At 46.1% G+C, this 25,070-nt stretch overlaps 4 protein-coding genes across 5 annotated transcripts; 2 read left to right on the forward strand and 2 right to left on the reverse strand.

The window, feature by feature from the left end:
* Window positions 1-263: 263 nt before the first annotated feature.
* Window positions 264-1,290, forward strand: LOC120445638. The gene has a single exon (XM_039626180.1). The coding sequence runs from the start codon at window positions 362-364 to the stop codon at window positions 947-949; it is 588 nt and encodes a 195-aa protein (XP_039482114.1). The 5' UTR covers window positions 264-361; the 3' UTR covers window positions 950-1,290.
* A 2,337-nt stretch (window positions 1,291-3,627) lies between these two features.
* Window positions 3,628-4,507, forward strand: LOC120445593 (cell death-inducing p53-target protein 1). Its single transcript, XM_039626087.1, has one exon. The coding sequence runs from the start codon at window positions 4,038-4,040 to the stop codon at window positions 4,380-4,382; it is 345 nt and encodes a 114-aa protein (XP_039482021.1). The 5' UTR covers window positions 3,628-4,037; the 3' UTR covers window positions 4,383-4,507.
* A 7,689-nt stretch (window positions 4,508-12,196) lies between these two features.
* Window positions 12,197-13,220, reverse strand: LOC120446657. The gene is made up of 2 exons (XM_039627729.1): window positions 12,532-13,220; window positions 12,197-12,383 (listed from the first exon to the last, which is right to left on the reverse strand). The coding sequence occupies exons 1-2, from the start codon at window positions 13,174-13,176 to the stop codon at window positions 12,285-12,287; spliced, it is 744 nt and encodes a 247-aa protein (XP_039483663.1). The 5' UTR covers window positions 13,177-13,220; the 3' UTR covers window positions 12,197-12,284.
* Window positions 13,221-21,176: 7,956 nt separating this feature from the next.
* Window positions 21,177-25,048, reverse strand: LOC120445679 (ras-related protein RABF2a). 2 transcript variants are annotated; one of them, XM_039626235.1, is made up of 4 exons: window positions 24,896-25,048; window positions 24,518-24,796; window positions 23,386-23,519; window positions 21,177-22,295 (listed from the first exon to the last, which is right to left on the reverse strand). In XM_039626235.1, exons 2-4 carry the CDS (start codon window positions 24,558-24,560, stop codon window positions 21,687-21,689), a joined length of 786 nt encoding a protein of 261 aa, XP_039482169.1. In that variant the 5' UTR covers window positions 24,561-24,796; window positions 24,896-25,048; the 3' UTR covers window positions 21,177-21,686. The 2 variants fall into 2 exon arrangements, with proteins under 2 accessions (XP_039482169.1, XP_039482168.1); XM_039626234.1 differs by lacking the exon at window positions 24,896-25,048 and having other exon boundaries at window positions 24,518-24,889.
* Window positions 25,049-25,070: the final 22 nt, after the last annotated feature.

Consider the following 25,070-nt stretch of genomic DNA (forward strand, 5'->3'; position numbering starts at 1 on the left):
TTGACTTCGATTTGCCTTCCACTGAGTGCACCTAATGCAAGCATTTAAGTCCATCAGGCATACTAAGTGACTTTCCACCATCGCCATTCCTGCGAATGCCAATTTAAATTCAAATGCGGACTGAGCCTCGACGCTGCAATGACATCGGATGTCCAGTGATTTGCATTCGGTGATGCGGCAATGGCAATGGCGATGGCGATGGCTATGGCGACGATATAATCGACTTGGCCGGATAGTTTTCGATACCGCAGCAGGCCGGGGAATCCACAGCAGTTGACAACTCAAAGAAAACAAATAGACGGGCGAAACTTTGATTGACATTTCAATTAAATTACAGCCCAACTCGCTGTCGCTGGCGGGGATGTTCCGAGTGCAGAAAGTTTTGCTCGCCGAATACGAGGAGATCTACGAGCCGGTGCTGGTGGAGAATCCCTTCACCCTGGTGGACATCCGCGGCGTGGGACTGCGCCAGTACCACATAGGCCTCACCTGCAATCGCCTGCTCTTCGGCTGCGACAACTTCTCCAAGTACGAGGATGAGCCGGGCTTCCTGGACCGCGGCCAGGATCCGGAGATCGAGAGCTTCGAGCTGGTCACCATGCTGCCACTGCAGCTGATCCGCTTCCACTTCTTTCGCAAGGCGACGCGCTGCCTCATGATGCTGAACATTGTCCAGCCGCTGGGTAAGCCTCTGGCCATTCTGGAGCACCCGATCATCTTCGAGTTCGGCGGCCACATCTTCAAGCAGCACTTCTGGCACACCTGGCGCGAGAGGGTGGCCACCATCCGGGTGATGCAGCCGCTCTACGGCCAGATAACAGGCGCCTCGCCCTTCTCCAGCACCGACGTCCAGCTGGACGAGGAGACCATCTCGGTCCAGGTGCATCCTCCACCCAGAACTCCCTCCTTCTACAGCGCCTGCCATGCGGGAGCAGGCGATTTCGGCTAGCCATTCTGCTAAGGGTTTTTAAGCCAGTTTCCATTTTCTATTAACGGATTGGGCTTCCAGCTTCGATTTGCCTGCCACGTCCATCCATTCGGACAGCCGCCTGTTTATTTATTTATATTAAAAGCAAGCCGCTCTTGCCACCTTAAGAACAGCTATATTTGGTTGGTTAGAAATAGCTTTGGATGCTCGGTGCGAAAAGCTGAGTTCTCGAACGCACTTAACGGCTCAAAGGACGTCTTGTTTTGTTAAATCTGCTAATAACTAGAGCCTTATTTCTATACGCTATTTGCTAGTTAATAAGTATATGTTAAATAAATCTATATGCAAGTAAATACATTTAATGAAACTTCTAGCTCCTGTTTGTTCGGAACATAATGGCCACCCAAAGGACATTCTGCTTCACATGGCGATAGGGTATTTCCCGCTTCGATACTTCCTTCAATTCCCCCCAATTTTCGTTATTGTTTGACTCCATCTTGGGTGGTTAATGCAATCAGCAGGATGGCCACAACAGGCGACCGAGCCCTCTGGTTTTGGCGGCTTGTTCGCCTGGTTGTTTATTTGGGAATGGGCTGGAATCGGATTGAGGATGGGGCGGAGGGGATGACGACGGAAAAATGTTGTATTGATGTGCTCGGGCTTTTGGGCTATTTTTTGCCCTCGTAGCCTCAAGTTAACCAAGAGCCCACAGCCAACAAAGTTTTCAATTTGCCGACAAACTTAAGCCGCAACCACAGCATCACAGCATTTGTCGACGCCGGCAGTGGGCGAACTGGAGGTCCTGGTGGCAGGACATGTCTGTCTCCGGGTGAGCGTGCAGCTGACACCAAAAATCAATTGCAATGAAATGCTGGGGCGTATAAAACAACTGGCCGACGGATTGGAAAAAATAAAAACAACGACCAGTCGTCGTCATTGGCCTTATTTGGTTTGGGGCATTTAATGGTCAAAGTTTTTCAACTTGTCTGTAATTTATTTGATTTGCTTTGGCTTCTGCTTGTTGGTTGTGGTCCAGGGGCGAATAGCTTTTGATAAATTACAATTTATTTAATGAAATGTGCCGAGTCCCGGACGGCGCATTAATCATACGCCATGTGGTGCGGCGCAAACAAATACAAAATTACATTAATACGAGAGAGCGAATAAGCAGAATTTTAAATTTCGCACCATTCTCGCTACTTTAAACCCTTCTACCCCTAAGCTTCGCCACAAAATCCGTTCGCATGGCGATGGCGATACGAAAAGTTAATTAAAAGCCCTGGAACATGGCAGTCAATAAAAAACAATAAAAACCCATGAACATTGTACATTCCCACGCAGTTCTACGTTTTTATTCATTCTTAATACACCTGCTGACGCCGGCAATTAAGGCGGATCTGTTCAGTTTCATTTAATTAGCCATAAAGGCGCTTAAAGGCCGCTGAAGTGTAGCTGCTTTCTGGCGACAGGACTCCTCGCTTACCTCGACCAATGTGGAAGACCTAGACATTCAAAATTGAAATAGCTGGCGAAAATGTGCCTGCATTCTAGGCATTCCCGCTTTGTTGCTCATTTTTACTCTATATATACACACAAGTATTTATATACGTCTTATTGGCTTGGCGGCGGGAGTTCAAAGCAACTGAGCCGCCACATCAAAGCATCGTGAGTAATTGCTTTCGAAAAATTTGAATTTGAATTTTGCCTGCCAGCATGTGCAACTGGCCTTAGGAAAAATTTCATTTCAGACACTTGCCTCTGAAATTCATTGACAGCATCGATAAGTTGATGCCACCACACACATATTTGCTCAACTCGCCGGGTCCCCACTGCGTATACGCAATGCTCCCAGTCGCCGTAGCCGTCAGTGTGTGTCTCTTTGCGCGCATGTGTGTGTGTGAGTGAGTGTGTAAGGGGGTGTGTGTTGTCCATATTTCATTAGCACAACACACGGCACATTTGACATTCGGTCGGTGCTTTAAGCGGAGCGTTTAAGGCGACATTAAAGCTCGGCCCGCATGCAGCTTAAGTTGACAGTGATGGATGAGTCTCGCATTTATTGAATTCCAACGGATGACTGTGCGTCTTGTGGCACATATGCAAATTCGTGGGCTTAATAGCTAAATGCCGATTGCTTTACTCGTTTATTTGCACAAATCGAATTTATCGCTTGTGGGCTCTTTAAAGAACAGTTGAGATACAGCAATTTGCCTCGGATTGAATCCATTTCGGCTTTTTGCCCTTCGCTTGGCTTTAAGTAAATTAAGCATTTAATTTATAGCCAAGAAATGCTGTAAATGATCGGTTTCAAAGGTTTGTAAAATGAATGAAAAATAGGTAGTGCTCTGTTGCTCAGTTGCTCTGTGCCATTGAAAGCAGTTCCACATAACTTTCATGCCTATTAACAGATTAGTCATGCAAAGAGTTTCTTTAAAACGCGAGCGATAAGAAATAAAAGCGATAATAGTAAATATCCGAAATATAAAGTACCCTGGACTACGTAGCTCATACACTTCAAAAGTTGTGCAATATAATCCAATTATACATGTTATCAGTATTTTTTCTCCTCTCTTTTGTGCATTACCTAGAAAATGTAATCGGTTGAAACACTCGATTTCACAGAATTATTATATTATTCGCGCTCTGCGAAGTTGCTTATCAAATGTGGAAAGAGCTCAGCAATGCAAGTTCATAAATCAGTTTACTCCGAGCCTTCGCCTTAAGTGGTTGACTTTCGCAAATCCGGACTAGGTGCTTAAAGAAATTGTTTTAAAGTGGCATTTATTTGAAATGTATTTGGTTTAAAGTGCTACTAAAATGTAAACTAATGGCTTAAAAGTGCTAGTAACATGTAAAGTGATTATACAAGTTCGAATATGTCAAACACGTATTCTTAGGAACAAATGAAACTATTAAAATAAATAGTTCTTCTAATGTTATATAAAAATTGTTCCGGGTGTAGCTTTCTTGGAAGTATTATTAGTTGCTTATCAAGAACTCAGCAGTGCTAATCCAGAAAACTAGTTTGCTTTAAGCTCCCACATTAAGTGAAACACATTAAGTGAAGCATTAAGTGGAAACAAGTTGAGACTGTGAAAGAGTATAAAACATGAGTTCCCACGCCCAGGTGTCCAGCACACCCCCGCCTTCGTATGAGGAGGCCATGGGCTGGGCACCACGCAGATCGCAGAGCACCACGACGCTGCTCCCGCGGAATACATCTTCGTTGATGATCTGTCCACTGTGCCACGACGAGATCGAGACGACCACCAAGGTGCGGCGGCGAACGATCGCCTACGTGGCCTCGGGCATTGTGTTGTTCACCACCTGCGGCATGGGATGCTGGCTGATACCCTGCATCCTCGACAGCTTCAACGAGATCCATCACTCGTGCCCCGTCTGCAAGGCGAACCTGGGTACGGTACCCCAATATGATCAGAGCTGGCAAACCTAATTAATCATCTGAAATATACATATATGTATAAGTAATCTTAACTTAAAACTAAGTGAAACTGAGAAACTGAAACATGAAAATAGCTCTAAGTTAGCTCTAAGTTAATACAGAATTGTGTTGAATAAACCGCAATCCATACGGTAAACGCACCTTTTCGCTTACCCTTCACATGGGCTAATTCAATTTGATTTTTACCGGCGGCAGTTTGAAGTTTTCAACGAACCAAAACGTGCCGGGCATCCCAAGGCATCCTCGCACATTCCCCCTGACCACAGGAAGGGGTGACCCATAGCCGAAAGGATTTAAGCCCCAGACTGGCGGGACGGGGTTACTTGTTTACCCGGCGGCTTCTTTCATGTGGTGGCTGTAGTGGCGTCCGCTGGATGCGTGGCAACAAAGACAAGTGTGGTGGCAGGAAATTATTAAGCAAACATTTTGTCGCATGCCTGGAAAATCGCGGCATTCTCTGGCCTAGATGGTCGTATTTGCTGTTGTGGCAAGTGTTAAAGCGACTGCCATGAAGTAAGTAAAAGCTGTTAATGCTTCTGATAGACAGATGACAGTGAATCCTTTCTCTTCCCCCCCCCCCCCACACACACACACACACACACCTACACATGCACAGGTGGCCCCAAGCCAACGCCAGATTTATTGCATACTTTGCAGGGCGTGCATTAGCGTGGCAACTCGTCGCGTCACGAATCTTCCACGGGAAAAGCGGCCAGAAAGTGGGGATCTCTGGGGTGAAACTGGGAAAAAACCTGAAAGAAAGCAAGTAGCGAAGAAAATTCAAGCCAGAACGTGACTTGGCGCTGGCAGCAGTGCTCCTGATGATGATGGAACTCCTCTTGTTGGCCACACATCAAGCCAAATGGCTGTCATTAAAACAGCAGACAGCAGAGGCCATGCAAAATCCCCCTGACATCAATTCACTTTAAGCCTGATGTCATGCAGTTAAGTAGTTTATCTATTTTTAAGTATCTCGAATAACTAGATAGCCAGAATTAGCTTAAGTAAGCTTATTTTAATGAGGCCAGCAGCCTCGGCTCCAAAAACCAATCGCTTTTAAGCGATTTGCTGAGCTAACGTCGACAATCTGCTCCCAGATTGTGGTTCACTTTGGCATCTGGGCAATGCAACCTCAGTTGATTGCAGAAACAATTAAACTATTACTGGCCACAAACTCTATGCCAAGCCCAAATCCAAAACCAAACCAACTGACGTGCATGCGTTGCGATGGAATCAAATCCAAGTTCACTCCAGGGGAAGCGGGGCTAAGCGCCTACAATGAATCGAAAATTGGCCAAGTTGAAAATGCAATCTCATGCAAATCTCAGGGGGCAGAGCCAAGCCACACCTGGCCAAAAGGACTGGGCTGAAGGACAGCCACCACTCAGAGCTTCCGACCTGTGGGGCAACATAAGCAAACAGTGTGCAAATGGTCGGCAGTTAAGAGGCTATTAAAATGCAAAACTTTAGACACAAGCTGGCCCAGCTGGCTGGCTGCAAGTCTTTGGCCGCTTTCCGGCCCACTGGCTCACTAAGGGGATCACACCGGGCCAACAGGCTCCACCACTCCCGGTGCCAGATGAACTGCAAACAAATAGAGAGTCCTCGTCGATTTCCAGAATTGCAATGCATTTTCCCTCACTTCACATATCACAGGATGTGTTTCAGCTGCCATCGCCAGTTAAACGCCTACCAATCTGCGAACCGAACCTGTATTCCATCCACATCCAATCCTTGATGGCAACCATCTGGTTTGCTAGTGAGTGTGTGAGTGGGAGGGAATGGGGATGGGGAGGATGGGGTGTCCCCCGGATGCGAAATCGTAAATGTTAATGGCTGCACGGATTCAATGGAGCAGGTTTTGCCTTGACTTTCGGTTATCCAAAGGGTTTCGATTGCATCGTGGTACCTGGCACTGAAACAATAAAGTACTTAGAATTCGTTTGAATAAATACACAATTGATTTTAACTGAAGCAGTATCTGAAGCACTTGAATTTACCTAAAAGTTGAATAGATTTATATCATTGGATTCTCTTGAAGTTACCTTAAAGTTGATTAGATTTAACAAAGGGTATTGGAGTGCCAGCCTTTCTTACTGTGCAGGCAAAGGAAATGTTCGTTAATGCTCGTCTGGGAAATTGGGACTTGAGGACAGTGGAGGAGTCGGCTCTGCATCTGGGATTTGAAAGTGGAGCATACGATGGCAGTGCAGATAGCAGTGGCTCCCAGCCACATTAGGCATTTGTTGGGCCTCCAGACAGCTGCAGCGATTGCCCCAAAGCCACTCGGCCCCCCGGAGGCAGATAATCAAAATGGAATTAGGATTTATGCCCCGACGATTGCAGTTTATTTGTCTTTCCGAGGAGCACACGTCTGCCGGAGATTTAATCGAGATTTACAAGACATCCCCACTTGGCTGTGCGAAACACACTCGAACATATTCCTCATGTACCTCATATTCCTCATATTTCACGGCAGTCCGGCACTCAGGCATTCTGGCATTCGGGCATTCGGGCATTCCGGCGGTTGACACAATTGTTGCCATCACGTACGTACTGCCAGGCTAGATAAATCTTTTGGCCCAGTGCTCTCAGCACTCGACGCCATTGTCGCCACCTTTTTGGCCAAATCCCCGCTAACAAACCCCTGCTAACCCCTTTCCTTTTTGGCCAGCACGTGCGAGCTGTTAACCTCAAAAATGCGCTGCTAAAACATTTTTTAACGCTTCTCGGCCCTCCGACACTTACTTCTAATCCTCCCACTCCCACTGCCAAACTCCCAGAGAGGGAAATGGCCAGACCAGACGGTCAGCTAGGTTGAATCCACAAAACATGACCGCAAGGACGCAGCCAGGCCACAACATCTAATCGAGCTGATGGCCAAGGACCGGACCGGGGCCAAGCTTGACCGGAGCGCGGACAATCCTTTCAGTGGCTGCCATACGTGCGTCCCCTACGTGAGTCGGATGACAAAGTGGTCCGAGCATATGCCCCAACAGGGTGCTCCACCTCGCTTACTTCTAGTAATAGGTGCGTGCATAAAAGGTATTAGAGCATCAGCATATTTATCAGTAACTGCTCACTAGATTGCCATACCTTTGGATACCCAGTATAGCTACGCAGGTGATCACATGATCACCCTGTCCTGCGAACGAACTACTACCACTAAACGCGTGCTGTTTGGTGACGAAAGGCGCGCGTTCGACGGCTTAGCCCCAAACACACACTTGCCTTCAAATTAATGACCAACAATGGGAAATGGTCGTGGGTCAGCAGACGGAACGCGACGCGTGCCAAAGTCACGTAGCCAGCAGGACACACAATCGAGGGTTTCCCAAAAGGGAGTCCTTTGGAGCTGCCATATTGGCATGCTGCGGATTTTCAGCGTTTGCATGCAAAGTGCAAAAAACTCGGCGACTCTGCGACTTGGAACTCTTTAAGGCTTTAAGGCGAAACAGGAGAGCAGGGCAAGTGAATCGGCACACAAAGCGCCAGTTTATCTCGGAAACATTTATTTACTTGGCCAACCCCGCAGTCTCCTTTAGCCCGGCTTTTCCGGTTTTTGTCCTGGCCTGTAGGTTAAAATATTTGCGCTGGTTAGAAAAGCAACGCCCGCATGGCCACTCTAGAGGCCACAAGGATTCCGGCTTTCCCCTCCTCCTGCCGGCGAAAGTAGTTGGTAGCCGAGATAAGAGTCAACAGAAAAAATAATAATATTCCTGCTGGCTGGAGTTGGCCAAACTTGAGCTCATCTCACGACCGCGCCGACCGGGCCAAAACTATTCCAGTGCCCCGATGTGTGTGGCAAGTGTGCGCTCTAACTGATAATTAGGGCATTTGCCAAAGATGGCCATTCCATTATTATTTGGAAAGTTCGCAGGGGACTTATAGTTTCCTCACATTTTTCACTGCTCTTCCATTGTCTGCCACTTTTCATGGCTCTTTTTGCGGAAAATGCATTGGCCTGCTGCCAACTGAAGGAGCTGCTTCACTTGTAAAACATTTATGGTATTAAACTGGGCTATTATCTCGGCTGCCACATTTCACGGCATGCGAATGCGAAAAGAAACAGTCACAAAGGGCTTTAAATTAATTTACATTCATCAAAAACAAAAATTACTCTTTACTTAACTCATTGTCAAGTGCACAGAGTATCGCACCATCAGGTAAACCTCATACTTTTCATACTTTTTCGCTGGCTCATTAAATAATTCACGTTTGGCGAAAATCAGTTCATCGCAACTGCCATGTCCTGCGTCCTTTCGCACTCGCGGAACTCGAATGAAGGCTATTAATTTATACATTATTGGCCGCCGCAAATTTCACTTAAACACGCTCGTTAAGAGTGTGAAGCCGATCGAATCGAATTGCCACTGCGAAATCTTGCAATGCCTCGAATTATTCATCTGGGGAATTCGTATTCGGGATATGCACTCCGGCTGGCCAATCTCCCGCCGCAGATAAGCGGCTTCTGGACGGGATTGGGTTGGATGGTTGGCTGGTTGGCTGTATGCCAGCTGGGAGCTTCATCGATTCCTCGCCGGCCAAGATGGCCGGGGTCCAAGTAATGAGATTTGCTAGCTGATACTCCACATTTATTTATGGCCACTGGCCCGTGCGGTTTCACTTTCCCAATTCGATTCGGATACGGATTCGGACTCGGATTCGTCGGAGGGAGCAGCACCGATAGCACGGGCCATAAATCCGAAGTGTTATGAGAGCACTGAGTGGGAAGAATTTTATCAACGAAACACATTATTTTAGCGCACTTCAGACCAGCTCCAATTCCCAATAGCACGACACAAAGGGCGAGCGAAAGTAATGGCCCTCGAAGAGGAGAAAAGGAGCTGCTCTCAGGAGCAAACAGGACATGGGCCATTCCAGGCGATTCGATCTGCTAGTTTGCAAAGCGAGTTCGGTTTTATGTAATAATTAAATGTATATGTGAACATATACCAAACAGAGACTATCCTGCGAGAGACAACGTCCTGCTCCTCTTTCGAAACTCGATTTGGAGCCGAGTCCTTGGAAGGCTGAGGAGCCAGCATATTGCACATTGCACTTGGCCATCGAGCTGTTGGTGGAAATCAATCGACTCAAATCGCATTTGTAGCCGAGCTGCGTTCGTTACCATAATAAAATTTGAAAACAAATCAAGCCAACAATTGGTAACGATTCTCTATAAATTGCGCAATGGCAAATTTGCCTGCGATTCTTTAGGCCCAAGGGGCGAAGGGAATGCGGTAAATGCGGGAATACACTGAATAGACTTTGTGATTTAATTTGATTTATAAATCAACAAGCTTAATATGGCACATTATTAGTTGTTTAATTCGAATATAATTATATCTGTTATAATTTGCGATTAAAAAAGCGTTTTAATCTATTTTCGTGCATTATTCACGAGTTAAATACTTTTCCAGTGCTAATATTGGTTCACCACAAAGGGCATTTCACTAATTAATTTTCCCTTTTCAGTGCATTTTTTATTTCGCGCTTTGCGGATGTATAATTCATTAAAAGTGATGCAATAATTGGTTTTCCCTCCGACGGCTTAATTACACTGGTTTGATTTAAAGCGATTGCCGTATCTATCTCCATAGCATCCGCCAGATGCATCTTCTTGTCGGAACGCATCAAAAAAGCCGGAATGCGGCCTTATTAGTGACGAATGTAAATACGCTGGCGCTGCAAAAATAAACACACCATTTGCCATTTGCATGGTGTTCGACCTTTTGACTGGTGTGACGCTGGCACACATCACAGATACACACGGGCGTTGTTTGGCAAGCAAATCACGATTCGGGCAACGACAGCGTTAATTAATTATTTCATTTCAACAGGCAAATCGCTGCTGCGCTGTTGTTTTTCTTATTCACCTTTTTGCTTGACTATGCTGGTGTTTTTGGTTTTTGCCCGTTTAATCTAGTGCATGCGCCCCGAGGAAATGGAAAAAATAACAGGGCTGACGGCGTAATGAATTCAATGACACGTAGCTACGCGTAGTGCCCGCATTCTCGATTTTCGCAGGCGAAGACGAGGGCGCAAATTGTTTGCCCACGTAAGTATGCAACGATTTATTTCGCCCCTGTTCGCTGTCAGAAGGAAGAAGGACGCGGACAGGCGGGCTCACGGCCAGATAGGCGAAAGTCTTTCCACTCTGACCATGGCAATGACAGTGAAAGCGACTGCAGTGGAGGTTCGACTAGCTGGATACCCCTTAAGTGGTAATGGAGGCGGCCTAAGTGCACTTTAACAGCCATCTCTTACATATAAGCTACCTAAAAGTAGGCTATGAAAAATTACATATTGTTGCATAATCCCAGACTCCTTTAAGTGCCTTGCTTTTGAAAACAGTATTACTAAATTGGTTTAAAATTAATGCGAAATCTGTCAATTCAAGGATCAACTTTCTCTGGTATCATATAACACTAGTATATTTGAGCCTGAGCCGCCCAAAGGCACCACACTTCGCCAAGGACCTAGCCACTAGTCAGCCGAACCGCAGCTGGAGGCGGGGAAAAACCGGAGTGTGTAGAAAGAAAAACAAGTGGCGGACTCACTCTCCTTGGTCCTGTCAGCATATCCTTGTTTCGATGCCGAGTAATTCATTAACATTTAACTTGATTGACACACGAGCCGGGGGGTCCATGGTGCACGTTCCACGTTTCAGGTTGGAGCTGCCAGATTCGAGGACTCGAGTGGGTTTTTTTCTTGCTGCTCTGCGAGGCACGTACTTCGGGCGGGGGCGGTGGGCGTGGCACGCTCACGATTTGTTTATACAGTTATAATGCATAATGGCATCGACTTTGGCCTGCACAGGATAGGCACGCCCACACACAAACGCCTGGCAGTGAGATTGTTACTTTGTTAATTTAATAAAAGCCAGGACGACAACAGGTGCTGTAGCCCCGAATCCGAGTCGGAATCCAAATCCGTGTCCTGCTCCGAAATGAAGTCACGTCGCAGGCGTAAATCAATTGCCATGAGCAGGCATTTGTGCCGCTCAAATTGCACGACTGCATAGGTAGAGTCCTCGCCGAAGGATCAAAGGAGCTGGGGGTCTAACCCCCCGCCAGCTGGCAGCTCGCAAATTGAGCGCGAGCTATGAAAGTGTAACGAGTCTTAATTCGTTTGCCAAGTGCCGCCAAGCGGCCCACAAATCCCGATAACCATCCGATAAGCCACTTCCGTCGATGGCTGAAATACGTTGGCCTAAAATGCGGAAGACTGATGGCAAATCAAATACCCAGCTGGGACACCCAAGTGGCAAAGGAGGGCTGTCCTTAATGGGAAAGCACTCGCAATCGACGGGCGGCCTCAACTACAAAACGGTTAGTAAAGACGGTGACTACTATGCTTTAAGTTTTAAGTTGGAAATACTACATAGAAGTAAAGTCTTTAATACGACTTCAAATTGGAACTTTGATTTCCTCTTCAAACATTCAAGACCTCCCCAATTAATAATGCAAAGTGGCTTCAAGAAAATTGTAGCCAACTTGTAGTTTTCCTGGAAATGAAAATGAGCTGAAAATGAAAATGGGGTGAAAAGAACAAAACGCGCACAGAACCCACGCGAAAAGTCTTTGATTGATTATCTCCAACACGAATCCTTCCTTCCTCGACACTTCCGCTGCAGTCACGAATGGATGTCAATTACGGCGGATGGAGACCGCTGAAGGCGAAGATGTCCTGCCGGGCACAACGGGTGTTAATTGCACCACCCACTCCCACCTCCCACCTCCCAACTCCCACACCCACCACGAAATGGACAGGTGTCAAGCGTGAGTGCCTCTGCGGAACGCTTTCCTTTCACTTGTTGCTTTATTGGGCTTACATACAATGGGGGGGGGGCACACTGAATACTTCGCACTCCAGCTGCGAGTGCTCCACTCACCACTGGAAGATGGTCAGCATGGCGCGGAGCAGCTCCGGGATGTTCCAGCCGTTCTTGCGCAGGGTGCGCAGTGGCTTCACCACGTCGCGTTTGTTCTGCAGGACAATTGGGGCGAGAATGAGGAACAAGGCGGTGGAAACTACACTGCCACGCTCGTGTGAATAAAATGATTGGAATGCTTTGCATTCAGCCTATTATATGCAGCACGAGTGGAGTGGCAAGGACATAGCGTGATCTACTCACAATGTTGGCCTTCAGCGTGGCCTGGAATTCCTTGGAGACCACCGCGCGGGTGAAGTTGCCAAAGTTGGTGAGGTTCGCCCGCGACTGTGCCACGTAGTTGTGCACCTCCTGCTGCGGCATGATGGCGAGCAGGTCGCCAACGAAGGTGTGGTGCCTCACGGCCTTGCAGTCGCAGTTGCGGTCGGGCTTGCGGACGGGCAGTATGATGCAGTGGAAGATATCGGCAACGGTCTCGATGTCGGCGACATCCACGCTCTCCGACTGCAGTTCCCGGAGAACGGTGTGGTAGGCATTCGTATCCGTGAGCTGCTGGGTGGTCTTCTCGAATCCGGGCGTGTTGTAGTACCGCATGGCGCGGCGGAACTTCAGGTCGCAATTGTAGTGCACCTCGATCAGATTGAGCAGCACCGTCTGATTGATCATATCGCGAATGTGCTGGAAATTGGCGCACAGGGCGGAGTCGTGTTCGGTTTTATTTGGATTATTATTGGTGTTGTTATTATTGTTGGTATTGTTGCCATTGGGCGGACACCATTCCTCTGAATCCTCCTCCGATTCCTCCTCAACGTAATGTGGCTGTGCGATCGTGTGGCAGGCGAATATGGCCACGGCTGCGCTCAGCAGCATCAAAGTTTTCGCGTCCATCGTCTTCGAGCTGGCCGAGATTCACGTTAACTGTGGCCGGAACCCGCCGCTCATCACCTGCTTTTATGGCCCCCTCAGCGGCGGCAGAGTCAATTACATGCATTTCCCCTTTTCTCGGACACTTTGCTTATCGCCTGCCAATTAGTGAAATTCGTCTGAACCACCACTTTGCGCTTATCATTGAGACAAAAACAAGCCGGGGGCGTATTTTCCGGAATCGCATCTGTGTAAAAATGAAAAGCACTGCTCATCATTAGTAACCACAAGCGCCACGATAAGAGCGAGTTGTCTTTTCAACATATTTTCACACTTGAAAACATGACTCATGAACATCGTTCTTCAAAGAGGTTCTACATCCCCCTTTGTGAATATGCCAGTAAAATGATATGAATTGTGCCATTTATTACTTGGCTGGTGTTCTGCCAGTGCACATCTAATTGGTTGACATTAGAGCTTATATTTTTTGAAATTCGCTTATAATCTCTCGGCTGTGCGCTCCATTAATAGCAAATTACAGTCGGCACCCTCCATTCCATCCCATTCGCTAAAAGCCTCATGACTTATGCACCTGCTGCTCCTCGTCTGTGTTCATGTGATTATGACTTTGGGTGGAGTGAAGGGATGGTCCACCCACTCATTAGTTTCCTAGTTCTGACGGGAAAGGGGGGAAAACTGGACGGGGATTCGTCCAAGCAAGTCCAACGTTTATCCACAGGAGCAAGTGCTCAGGCCCCAGAGTGCAAATCAAGTTCAGGGGGGGATCAGGAGTAGAAGTAGCCAGCTGTCCAGGGGGGCACTGATTGTTTGGCCAGGGGCTGCTGTCCTCAACTTGATTCATGGCCTTCTGTTTGCGCAGCGACTCCCAGGATTCAGATTCAAATTCCATTCGAGCTCGAGTTTGCAGCACTTTGCGGAACTCAATGGTTTGAATGAAATTTCGCAAATTCAGTATGGAATTTGGCTAAAAATTGAAAAATAATATTAATAATCACGCGCATCGCTGGGCACATTTATCTTGCCGCAATTGTCATGAGTTTCTGGGCTCCATAGATATCTCTTCCGCTTTCACGACTAACAAATGTAGCAAATATTTGCCAACCAATGAACCGGAAATAGTTCCATTCAACATTTTTCTTTTTTTCCCTTGTTTTCATGTTTACGCCTTTTTTTTTCTTGCAATGCTCGTACTCAATTGCAAATTTGGAGACATGGGAAAAATACAAATGGCACGGACTTCTCCAACAGAATACGAGTATAGCTCCAATTTTCCTGTAGTTAAACTTGCTTTTGCTTCCACTTAAGCTTAATCGGCGATTTATTTCAGTGGATAAAATTGTTGGCAGAGCCAGTACGAAACTCGATTCATGCAGTCAGCAGCTCAAATGAAGCAAATAAACTGCATGCAGTGTGCAAACTTTTGCCAAAAGGTGAACTTCACTTCAGAGGTCTTACAAACGAACCCTTTTTGGACGGAAAATTGGGTTGGCCAGAGTCCACACATTTCACTTTGCATGTGAATGGTTTTTCTCAACTATCTGGTCGCAATTTAATTGCGGTTTCCTGACCTTGATTGCCGTTTAATTAATGTTGGCGACCAATAAATTGTCATAAACAAAGCAAACCGCAGAGACACTTTTTAGCCTGATTCCGCAGGCAAATGACACAGGAGAACCACACATCAGCAAGACATTGCCACAAAGTTGCTCGCATCTGGCCAACCATTTTCATTTCCCCCGATAATTTACTCAATTAGAGCCGAACTCGAAGGCTTTGCGGCATTTACCAGAATCGCTTTATTACTGCACTTAGAAACGCTCCCAATTCATACACACCTACACACCCTGTGGCACTCTATTTACTCAGACATATTCATATATACTGCATACATATGCCAACCGGCAGACAGCTAATTTAGTTAGCTGATAAAACTAAACTGAGCCGATCATCTTGGAGGTGGATGCGGGGGCGGGGGCGGTGGCAAGGAACAAGGAACAAAGGGCTCTGGAGCGAAAGTTGAACAGCTAACTTACTTCGATAAACAGGCTTAATTAGCGACCAAAGCTGAAAGCCAACAAACTGCCAACTGGAGCTGGCACTAGGCGCATTATTTCCCTTTTCCCAGGGCACAGCGCACACACACACACACACACTTATCCCCAGCCTGCCACGCACACAAACACACTTAAAGCCACTGGCAGCAGGACTAAAAACACAATCAAATATTAGACAGTGGCTGGCACTCGAGAATGATGGCCCAGCGAAACACTGGAAACTAACACTATCCAAAAGTATGAAACATTACGAAGCAATGATTTATATTGCTCATACGCAACGTGGACTCGTATTTGAGTTGTGTATGAAAGCTTCAAAGTTAAGATACATTAGTAATTACATTTTTTCATATTTCATTAACTGATTTCATCATTTAATAAGGAACATGAAAACCATTTAAAATCCAAAGGTTATATTTTCTTTTAACTATAATTTACTTAGTTTACCCCACTGTAGATGTGCGTTTGTTGAAGGGCTTTGTCGACTGTCCGGCTTAATTATGTGCAAGCAACAATGATATTTATATTATCAGCCAGTCAATGTCAAACGTCAGCACCACCCATTGACCAGCAGATGAAGTCCTTGGTCCTTCGAGCCCGATGCTCAACCTCCGGCAAGCACACAGCATTAACATTAAGTCCGAAGACAAAGACGTCGGCCAAGGTACCAGCCTTCGTTTGGAGTTGAGTTGGGCTCTGTGTGGGCCTGTTAATAGCTCCTCCATGTGCACCGAATCGCCATAACCCGAAATTATATCCCCACACACACACATGGCTCCCCAGAGGTGGGGCCTGGTAAGAAAAAAATTAATGCAGATTCATGGCTGCCCAGTCAGCAGACAAATGATGTGCGACGCAAAATCGGCGAACTCGAAAACTTCAAGGGGTCATTCAGGACTTCATCGAATGTCCTTGGGCGCTTGAAACTTAAAGCCCGCCGTTTTAGTTCGTTTCGAACCTGTTGCGGGCAATACGATTTTTATTTTTATTTTCGCCATCGATTTTTTAGCCGTGTTTTTGTTTTGTCGCAGAGCACTCTTGATTCGCATCGAATCGGAATCGAAATCGGGGAAAACAAAAGCTTTGTCCGCCTATTGTTTTGCTGGTAAACAATTAAAAATGGCAAATGGCTCTGCGGGGGGCGAGTGGAAAGCATCCTGAATACAGGACCCCGATGGAGGAGGACGCCGAGAGGGGCGAGTAGAAGGCACATACACAATCCAAAGTGTTGTCATCACACAACAGCAGGAAAATGGCTCACTCTCGTGTGACAGTGACGTCTCACAATTCGTATGACAGCACATCGAGTGGCAGGGAAATGATATGGGGGGCATGCGGACAAAGGATGCCGAAGTTATCTCAATTGTGTTCGACATTCAGTTGATACCCTGCCAAAAGGATTCCAGTAATTGGACAACCGCTAACAGCGCTGATCCGCAGACAGAGTTTATATAAAGCGGAAACAAATAAACAAATGAAATCGTGCACAGAAATAGTTGAGCTTAATTTAAAGAATATTTTAAATTTTTATGTATTTTTCAACTACTCATATATCTGCTGCTCTACTCTCTTCTACTTTCTAGCCTGAATATCAAGCTGCCAACCACAGATTTCAGGGTAGCAAAGCAAAAAGATGGTAATACCAAGTCGAGCTGGAGTTCGTCTAGACAAATGGTGTCCTTAAGCCCCACGAGAAGGATCCTTTGGTTTTGGGGAGCCCACAGCTGTGTGCGTGGAGTGGGCTTATCTCGATAATGGCTGCCATATTTGCTCAGCAGCCATTTTCCTGGCGGCCCAGTTACCTGAAACTCCAAATTGGCAACATGAGTTGGCAACAACACCATCTGTGTGTTGGGCGAAAAAGTAATTTGCTGGCAAATTATGATAAATAGATTCGAGTCTAACACACGACCAAGGCACCCAACTCAATTAGGACTAACAAAACAGGAACTCCATTTGCTCAATTGTTTCACATTGTTGTGAGGAAAATCCTTGAAATCCTGCAGCAAAGTACACTGCTTCGATTTGGATTCCAGGAGAATTTATGACCAAACAATTGCACTTTTGTGGCACTTATTGAATTAAGTGACATTCAAATGCTTTTTTATGCGTCCCCATAAATAACTCTGTGGGAGCTTTGCGTTCGAGCGTCGTTTTTTCGGGGTAATACGTTTAGAGACCCAAGACATTGCCTGGGCAGCTCAATTAAAATGACACTAAATTGCATTTGGATTGCCTTGGTCTGAGCCACACTCCACTCCCTCTCCGTTTTCCCTCCCAGGTTGCCTTCCCCTTTTCCCCGGCTGCGATTGCCTTTTTGCGCAGACACTGAAAATAAACTTGTCAGTAAACCCAAAATGAAATCTGCACTCTTTGTGAGCTAGTTATACTGGAATTTATAGCACTTGTGGTTAATGACAGACCGATCTTATAAATTATTCATATATTACATAGGAAAACTTCTGATTTTTGTTCAGTGAGCTTGAGCTTGAGCTGGAGCTGCAGCATCTGTCTATGCACTCGGGATTTGGGCTGGGGACATGGACGAGGACACTCCACTCAAGCGACTGGCCCGCAGCGCCGTCATCTTGAGCACAGAAGCCCAGAAGGCCCGGATCCCCATCCTTCCACACCATCCTTCAACCTCGTCCTGGCATCCACATCCTGCGTGTCTGTGCATTCGCCGCTGTGGTATTTTCCATGTCGCTGCATTGCTTTCAGCATCTAGCTGGCGACCAACTTTCCAGGCAGCCCGACATCTTGGCATTTAAGGAATCTCCAGGAGCGAATTCGCCTTGTCTGTTTGCCTTTAAGACTGCCTGCAGTCGCAGTCCTGCGATTGAAATGCTGATTGCATGTTAACAGGATTAATTGTCAATGTGGCAAACACCCTTTTCTCCGGTATGTACTTAAAACATAATGCCAAATCGAAACGGAATTTCATTTGCCGCACTTACCGTCGCAGAGAGAGAAAACAAACACATTTCCACCGGAAAAGCTCTTTGATTTTGAGCGCTGAAAATTGGATTTCGGGCTATCTTGATTCGCATTTGCTAGCAAAATATGCGATAATGCGAATAATGTTGTGGGAAAATCAATTTGTTATGACGCCGCTTGAATTGTGCGTGAATAAACAGAATAAACAAAATGCGCTCGTGAAATGACATCAACTTTTTATAGCGATGATGAAAAGAAAATCAATGTAGTACGACTTTTATTATAACTTAAGGTAAGCATATAGCAAATATTGTATACTAGTCAGGCATTTAATAATAATTGTTGAATTGGCATCATAATCCCAAAAGAAATAAAATTTAGTTATGATAACTTTCCCTTCAGGAATGATTGCTTTCTGCTGGGAATATGGTTAGATGTCACTTTAATGGCGAATAAATTAAAACTTAAAGCGCCGAGAATTCATTACTCCCCACTCGAATTTAATTTGCTTGTTCTGTCTGTGGACCAGAACTGGTGCACAAAAGCCACTGCACACGATGTGTGCGCCGTGCAGGTCAGTGGAAGTTCAGCTGGATCCCTAACAATGCCAACTAGTTGCCACTCACACAGATACTCGTCCACACGCACACCAGCACACCAGCACACCAGCACACGGCGCCATAAAGTATGCATCAGAAAAGCGTGAACGTACTGAGCCCCGAGCGAGGCGCTTGATAAATATTCAAAATTCGATGGCAACGGATATGCTGGATGTGGAAAGTACGATGTAGAAGGGTGGCTGCAGGATGGAGGATGGAGGATAGAGAATTCAGGATGAAGGATAGAGGATGGAGGGAGCAGTTGGCAGGACGAAGGAACAAAGGGGAGCGCTCGCACACCTCATACAGTCACACAAACGTTCTTCGTTTGCATACTTGATTTGCGTGTGTGTGTGAGTGTGCATGTGAGTGAGTGTGTTTGTGTGGCAGCAATTTATGTGGCATTGAGAACTTTGGTAGATTTGACATTCTAACGCTCGTCGACAAAATATACGCATATCTATATCTGTATATGCATGTGGGGGTCGTAAATATGCCAGCAGGACGTGTAATTCGATTTATATGCATGCTCTCCATATAAAAATATGGCCCACCCATCCAAAATCGGCCATTGCCGCCTAACTGCATGTCCATGGGCGGAATTAAAAGCAAATAGAAATCTGCATATATGAGCCGGGATCAAATTGTCAGCTCTTTGTAAGCCGGTGACTCAAAAATAGTTATTTGCAGGCATACTAAATGGAGCGATAATGGATTTGGTCAATTGAAAGGTGTTTGCTTACTTTATAAACTATTAGGATATCCTATAAGGATATGTGTTGCAAGGCAAAGGATTCACCTCACCAATTGGGGCCGTATAAACTGTTTAAGGCCTTAAATAACCCAATTTTTCACTTCATATGACAGAAAACTCAATCATTCGAAGGAGTGAAGGAGGCCATGTGTGCTCAAAGAAGTCAGTAATATAATTTTCACTCGATTGTGAATGGCAGCAGCAGCAGCAGCACCAGGTGAGGAGCAGCAATCAAAGTCAGAGAATGCTAATGGCTAGTGTTGCACATGGGGCTATTAGGCGCCTTGACAGGCTCCTGACTGAAGTGAGCAATTTGCTCGGACAACAGGCTGCTTGGTTAACCCAGCTGCACACAAACCAAGATTGTGTGGCCACGCCCGCAGGATATCTTCAGGATTCGTATATATCTATATATATGTATATACATATATGCGGTTTGTGCTCCTGTCTCACCTTGATTACATTGATGCATTTCCACATCATTAGGCCGTCTAAACACCATTAGCAGCAGCACAGATTTTGAGGTACATATGTTGTGCGTGTGTGGGTGTAAGTCACGGATTTATCTGCGGCATCTCTGCACACACTCACACACTCAGTCACACACACACACACATCGCTTCCGGCTGAGTGCACCCACACAGATACAGACGAGCCAGCGCCAACTCATTTGCCATTCCCTAATGGCAAATCAATGGGCTGACTGCGCCACAGCCCGCGTCCCAGTGTTCCAGGAAGTCCAGCTGGCCTCGACTAAGACTACGACTACAGCTATGGGTATGGGTATGGGTATGGGTATGGGTATGGGAATGGCTATGGCTATATAGGACCCGCAAACTGAACCATCCGGCTGGCTGATGACACTTGAATGAGTTTCGGTGTCTTTCGTCGCCGGCATCTCACGCTAAATTGCACATATTATTTATACATAAGGACTCAACTGACCATAAGTTATGTATATTAGCTAATCGTTTAGCTTGCTTTCGGTGCTTTATGAACTTGCCAGCCAACTGACGACCACATTTACCCATTCGATTTGGCCTCCCGATGGGCAATCAATTGCCTGCTTCCGGAGTGAGTGGCGCCGTGGAGAATTTCATTATGGATTCAGTTTTTACTTGGGTTGCCCAGGGGCGTATATTGATTTTATTTCAATTAGTCTGTCATACGCAGTCCGGATTTTTATTTTAGAAAAGTCACTCTTTGCTTAATCACTTAATATAATATATTAGATTACATTTTTGTCTGAACAATAATTTCATAATTAAGTGGATGCTCACTCGTTTTGGAAACGCTCTTCTAGGAAATCATATTTTGTAAAGAAATCACAGAGAAACATTTCACTAACGAACTTCGCGGGAATTGCTTCCTAAAATCCACAACGCACGTTCATCCAAAGCCCCAAAGTGGCGCACAAGGGTTGATAAAAATACCAGGTCACGCTTCTGGGGGCAAACTTAATGCCAAGGCATTAGGGGCCGGTGGAGCCAATACAATTGTAACCCTTGGCATTGTTATGAGGGCATTAAATTCCAATTACACGTTAAGATGCCGCGTTAATGGCCAAGTTAATGCACTTGCACTGCCATTGGCCCGATGATTCGCCATTGGGGGCGTGGCGCCCCAAAAAGACGCCCCAAAATGACAAAGCACCCGAAATACATTATTACATTTACATTTATTATAGGCATGCAGTATAAAATGCTTTGTACATGAATTGGTGTTTGTGTTAATGTCTTGTGGGTGAGTGTTTTGTGAGTGCTGCTCCTTGTGTTTGTGAGTTAATCTTAGGATTGGTAAGTCAAATGGGCTTATAGCGAAACAAGTGTATAAAGTCATAATATGCACGCGGCAATTTCTGTATACAGCTGTCATTAAGAACTAAGATTATGATGAAGCGGTTGTCCCAGCGCCTTGTCAGGTGATCTAGAGGATCGTGGAGAGGATCTAGCCTAATCAGTGTATTAATACATAGCTTCAAGCCAAGTTCGCTTCTTGCTGTTGCGGCGGCTGCTTTTGGTCTTTGCATTTCTGGAGTTGGATTGCTTGATTGCTTGATTGCTTAAACGATGCTGGTTGGCCCTTGAGCCCATATTCGAACTGCAGTCTGGTTCTGTTAAAATCACATTGGTTCTTTCACAGAGATGGATCCTAGGGATCTGATAGATCTTAGTAGCAGCACCAGCTGGGCCGCTCCACCTCGCCGAGGGCAATGTGCTCGATGCTCCACGGCGCCGTCTCCAGCCGCCCCACGCCATTGGTCTTCACGTCCTCGCCCTCCACCGCCAAGCCAATGTCCACGTACGGCAGACGGAATGCTGCATTGCCGGAGCTCCTGGCCAGGGCGGCCACCGTGTGACTGAAGGCAGTGTTGGTGTTGGTGTAGGCCAGCGAATCAGTCGACTCGAAGGAGCGCAGCGATGGGCTCTTGCCCTCGTCCGCCAGGCGAACCAGTCCCTGGGCAGTGGAGATGAAGACTTGCTCGAGTCCCTGATCCGTTTCGGTGGAGGTTTCAAAGTAGGTTGCCCCAATGGAGGTGGCAAACACGAATGCCTCCTCCCGGGAAACCGCTCGCTGCGCCTGCATGTCCATCTTGTTTCCCACAAGCGTCAGTATCATCGGATCCTGAACATTGCGGTGCAGCTCCTGAATCCACGACTTGATCTCCGTGAAGGTCTTGTACTGCGTCAGATCGAAGACCAGAATGGCAGCGTTGGCATTCCTGTAGTACATGGGCGCCACCGCCCGATACCGCTCCTGGCCAGCTGTGTCCCAAATCTACAATGAGAGAAAGTGTCCAGTGGTTAGAGTTCGTACGCCACTTGAATTTAATTGAGTCATTGCCCGCTTATTCTGCAATTGCCCTTTTATTGTCGCGTTTTCCCACAGCAATAACAATCATATTGGTTGTGGGATCCCTGCTTCAGGTCTTTTCAAGGGGCTCCTCTTTATGCGAATCATAAAAATTTTGGGGCAACGACATGTTCATTGGCAAAACTAAATCGAAGCACACAAAAGCTCCCCAAAGAAACAAAAAGCCCCGCAAGCGAAACTAACAAGCGGAATCCGAAAACTATATCCTATTATGTATTCATACTTATTGTGCGCCGGCGACTGCTTCTGCTGGTCAACTGGGGTCAACCGGGGGAAAAGCAAATCTGACCTGTTTCTTTTGACATTCGTGTGCATTTGAGCAAACACGTCTTGCAAGAAAAAGTATTGCTTTGCTTAAATGCTATATAATCGGATTTAAGGGCTTGAATATTGAGCATCAATGCTATTTTACTAGAAAGTTTACTAGAAAGTAGAAAAATTCTCTGCTTAAAGCCTATCCACCTAGCCACCCATGAATCTTGTAAGGGCAAAAACTGTTCGACGTTTGCAAGTGAACGTATGGCTATTGTAGTGGCCGTTGTTATATGGGCATAAAATCGGGATCACCGAAGAGTAAATATGGCAGCCAGGGCCAAATGGGTGGTAACCCTTTGGCAACGGTGGAAGCTGCTGCCGCTCCCGTTTAGGTTATCAATAAACTATAAAAAAAAAAGAAGAAACGAGCTCACAAAAAAACGAATAACACAAAGTGCAGCGGACGCACAAATTGCAAACAAAAAAGGACAAATAAAGTGACCAAAACAGTGGGCGGAGCAGTCTGCAGAGGAGGCGGCGGACGAACAGGACCCGCGGCGGAGCCAGTGGCAAAATAAACCCAGATTAGCGTTCCGGCAGCCAAGCCGGCAAATAGGATTAGTGGCTTTGCCTTTGCCTTTGGCTTCGGCTTTTTTACGAGGCAATTCCATTTGCGTTTGCCCCGAAAGAGTTGCGTGCACTGATATACATATTCTGGCTGTGTGGATAGGATACGCACTTGCAATTTAATTTTGACCTCGTCCAGGATGATGTTGCACGTGAAGAAGGACACGGCTATCGTGGGCACCTCGCTCTCCTTCCTGTGCAGCGTGTTCTTTATGTAGCGGATGACCAAACGCGTTTTGCCCACACCTGCAACACAAAAACATAAATTAAGCAATTAATCGAGCGTTTAACAGTCTAAAAATTACAATATTGTCTCCCAGTGTAACGGTGAGCGCTATTTTGATTCAAACATAAAGCCGTGCAGCTTATCAGCTTGAAGTCAGTGAACGCGCAATAGCGCACGCATTAATTGACCACTGATTAATCACGCAAATTGAGCCAAATAAACAAAAAACTGGAGACGCACTAGCCCACAAAAGGTGGTAAACACTGATAAGGAATCGCGTACCAACCACGAGACTCTTTGTTTGGCGCACACTTTTGCGGCTGAGAAAAGCCCCACTGTGACTGATCGGACGAGGAATATGCCCCTGGGGCTGCAGTGCATGCAGTGAATCATCCAACGATAATGGGAAGAACATATATTTCGAGGAAATTACCGCCTTTTTATCAATGCATCCCTTTGTTTGGCACAAATGCAGCCACTTACTGCAATCGCTGTGCATATAGCCACCTTAGTTGACCTTGTGGCAAATTTAAACAAATTCATTTCAAATTCAACAGCCGATTACACTGCAAAAAAGGCCAGCTATGGTTGGTTTCGAAAGGTAGACATGAAGTCTCTGCAACCTTGAAGTGTTACATAAATTAGAGTATATATGGGGATCTTTTCATAAAAGTTATTCTTTTAACCTGCCACAGATTTAATCTTTGGAGCCGTGTACTACTGAAGCCACCAGATTTGGCCTAAAGGCATTGTGATCTTTGAGTGAAGACCTCGTTTGTGGTGCAATTCATAGGCTAATCCCAACCAGACACCCTGTTTCTCCAAATTGCAGCTTGCTGCTTGCAGATTCCCAATTGGGGCCAGTGGAGTTCAAGGCTACGGCTTATCGGCACACCCCGGTTATGAATCTTATCACTGGGCAATTGATGGAATTGCTTGCATTATGCGGATCGTTGAGTCTTCTGAATGGAAACCGCCGAATGGCCATTAAAATGGGAAACGGGGCGTGTGTGCTTACCTCGCGAGCCCAGAACAAGCACTTTGCCCTCGATTCCGCGCATCTCGCCGAGATTAGCGGCTTAATCGCATCGCTTTCCTTGGATTTTAGTGACGTTTTCCGTAAAATGGATGAGATGATGTGTTGTTGGCGCAGTGGTTGTTGCTATTGCTGTTGTTTTTGTTGCTAATGGGGCCAGTGGTTGAGTAGCGCGTAATTGGCCCTTTGGCGGCCTGTTGCGAATGATTTCTTGGGCACAACTGAATTTATCGCACTCGGTGGGGGTTTTCAAAACGGGCGCTGCGATTAAAAGCGCGCAGTCAGCAGTAAAGATAAAAGATTTAATAAATTCGAAGGCTTGTTGTTATTGTGCGATGTTATGCGCGAACAGCTGCTTACCAGGGCTGACACTAGCTGCGATAGTTACTGTTGCCACAGATAGCTTAACCCACTGGACAATATTTTTGCATATAATAACCTTGCTCTACGCATAAATAAATAAATTCGTAAGAAATATACTTATATTTTATTTTGATTGGTTATCCAGAATTGAATTACAACGAAAATCACGACA

This window comes from Drosophila santomea, chromosome 2R (genome assembly GCF_016746245.2).
Source record: "Drosophila santomea strain STO CAGO 1482 chromosome 2R, Prin_Dsan_1.1, whole genome shotgun sequence".
Taxonomy (NCBI): Eukaryota; Metazoa; Arthropoda; class Insecta; order Diptera; family Drosophilidae; genus Drosophila; species Drosophila santomea.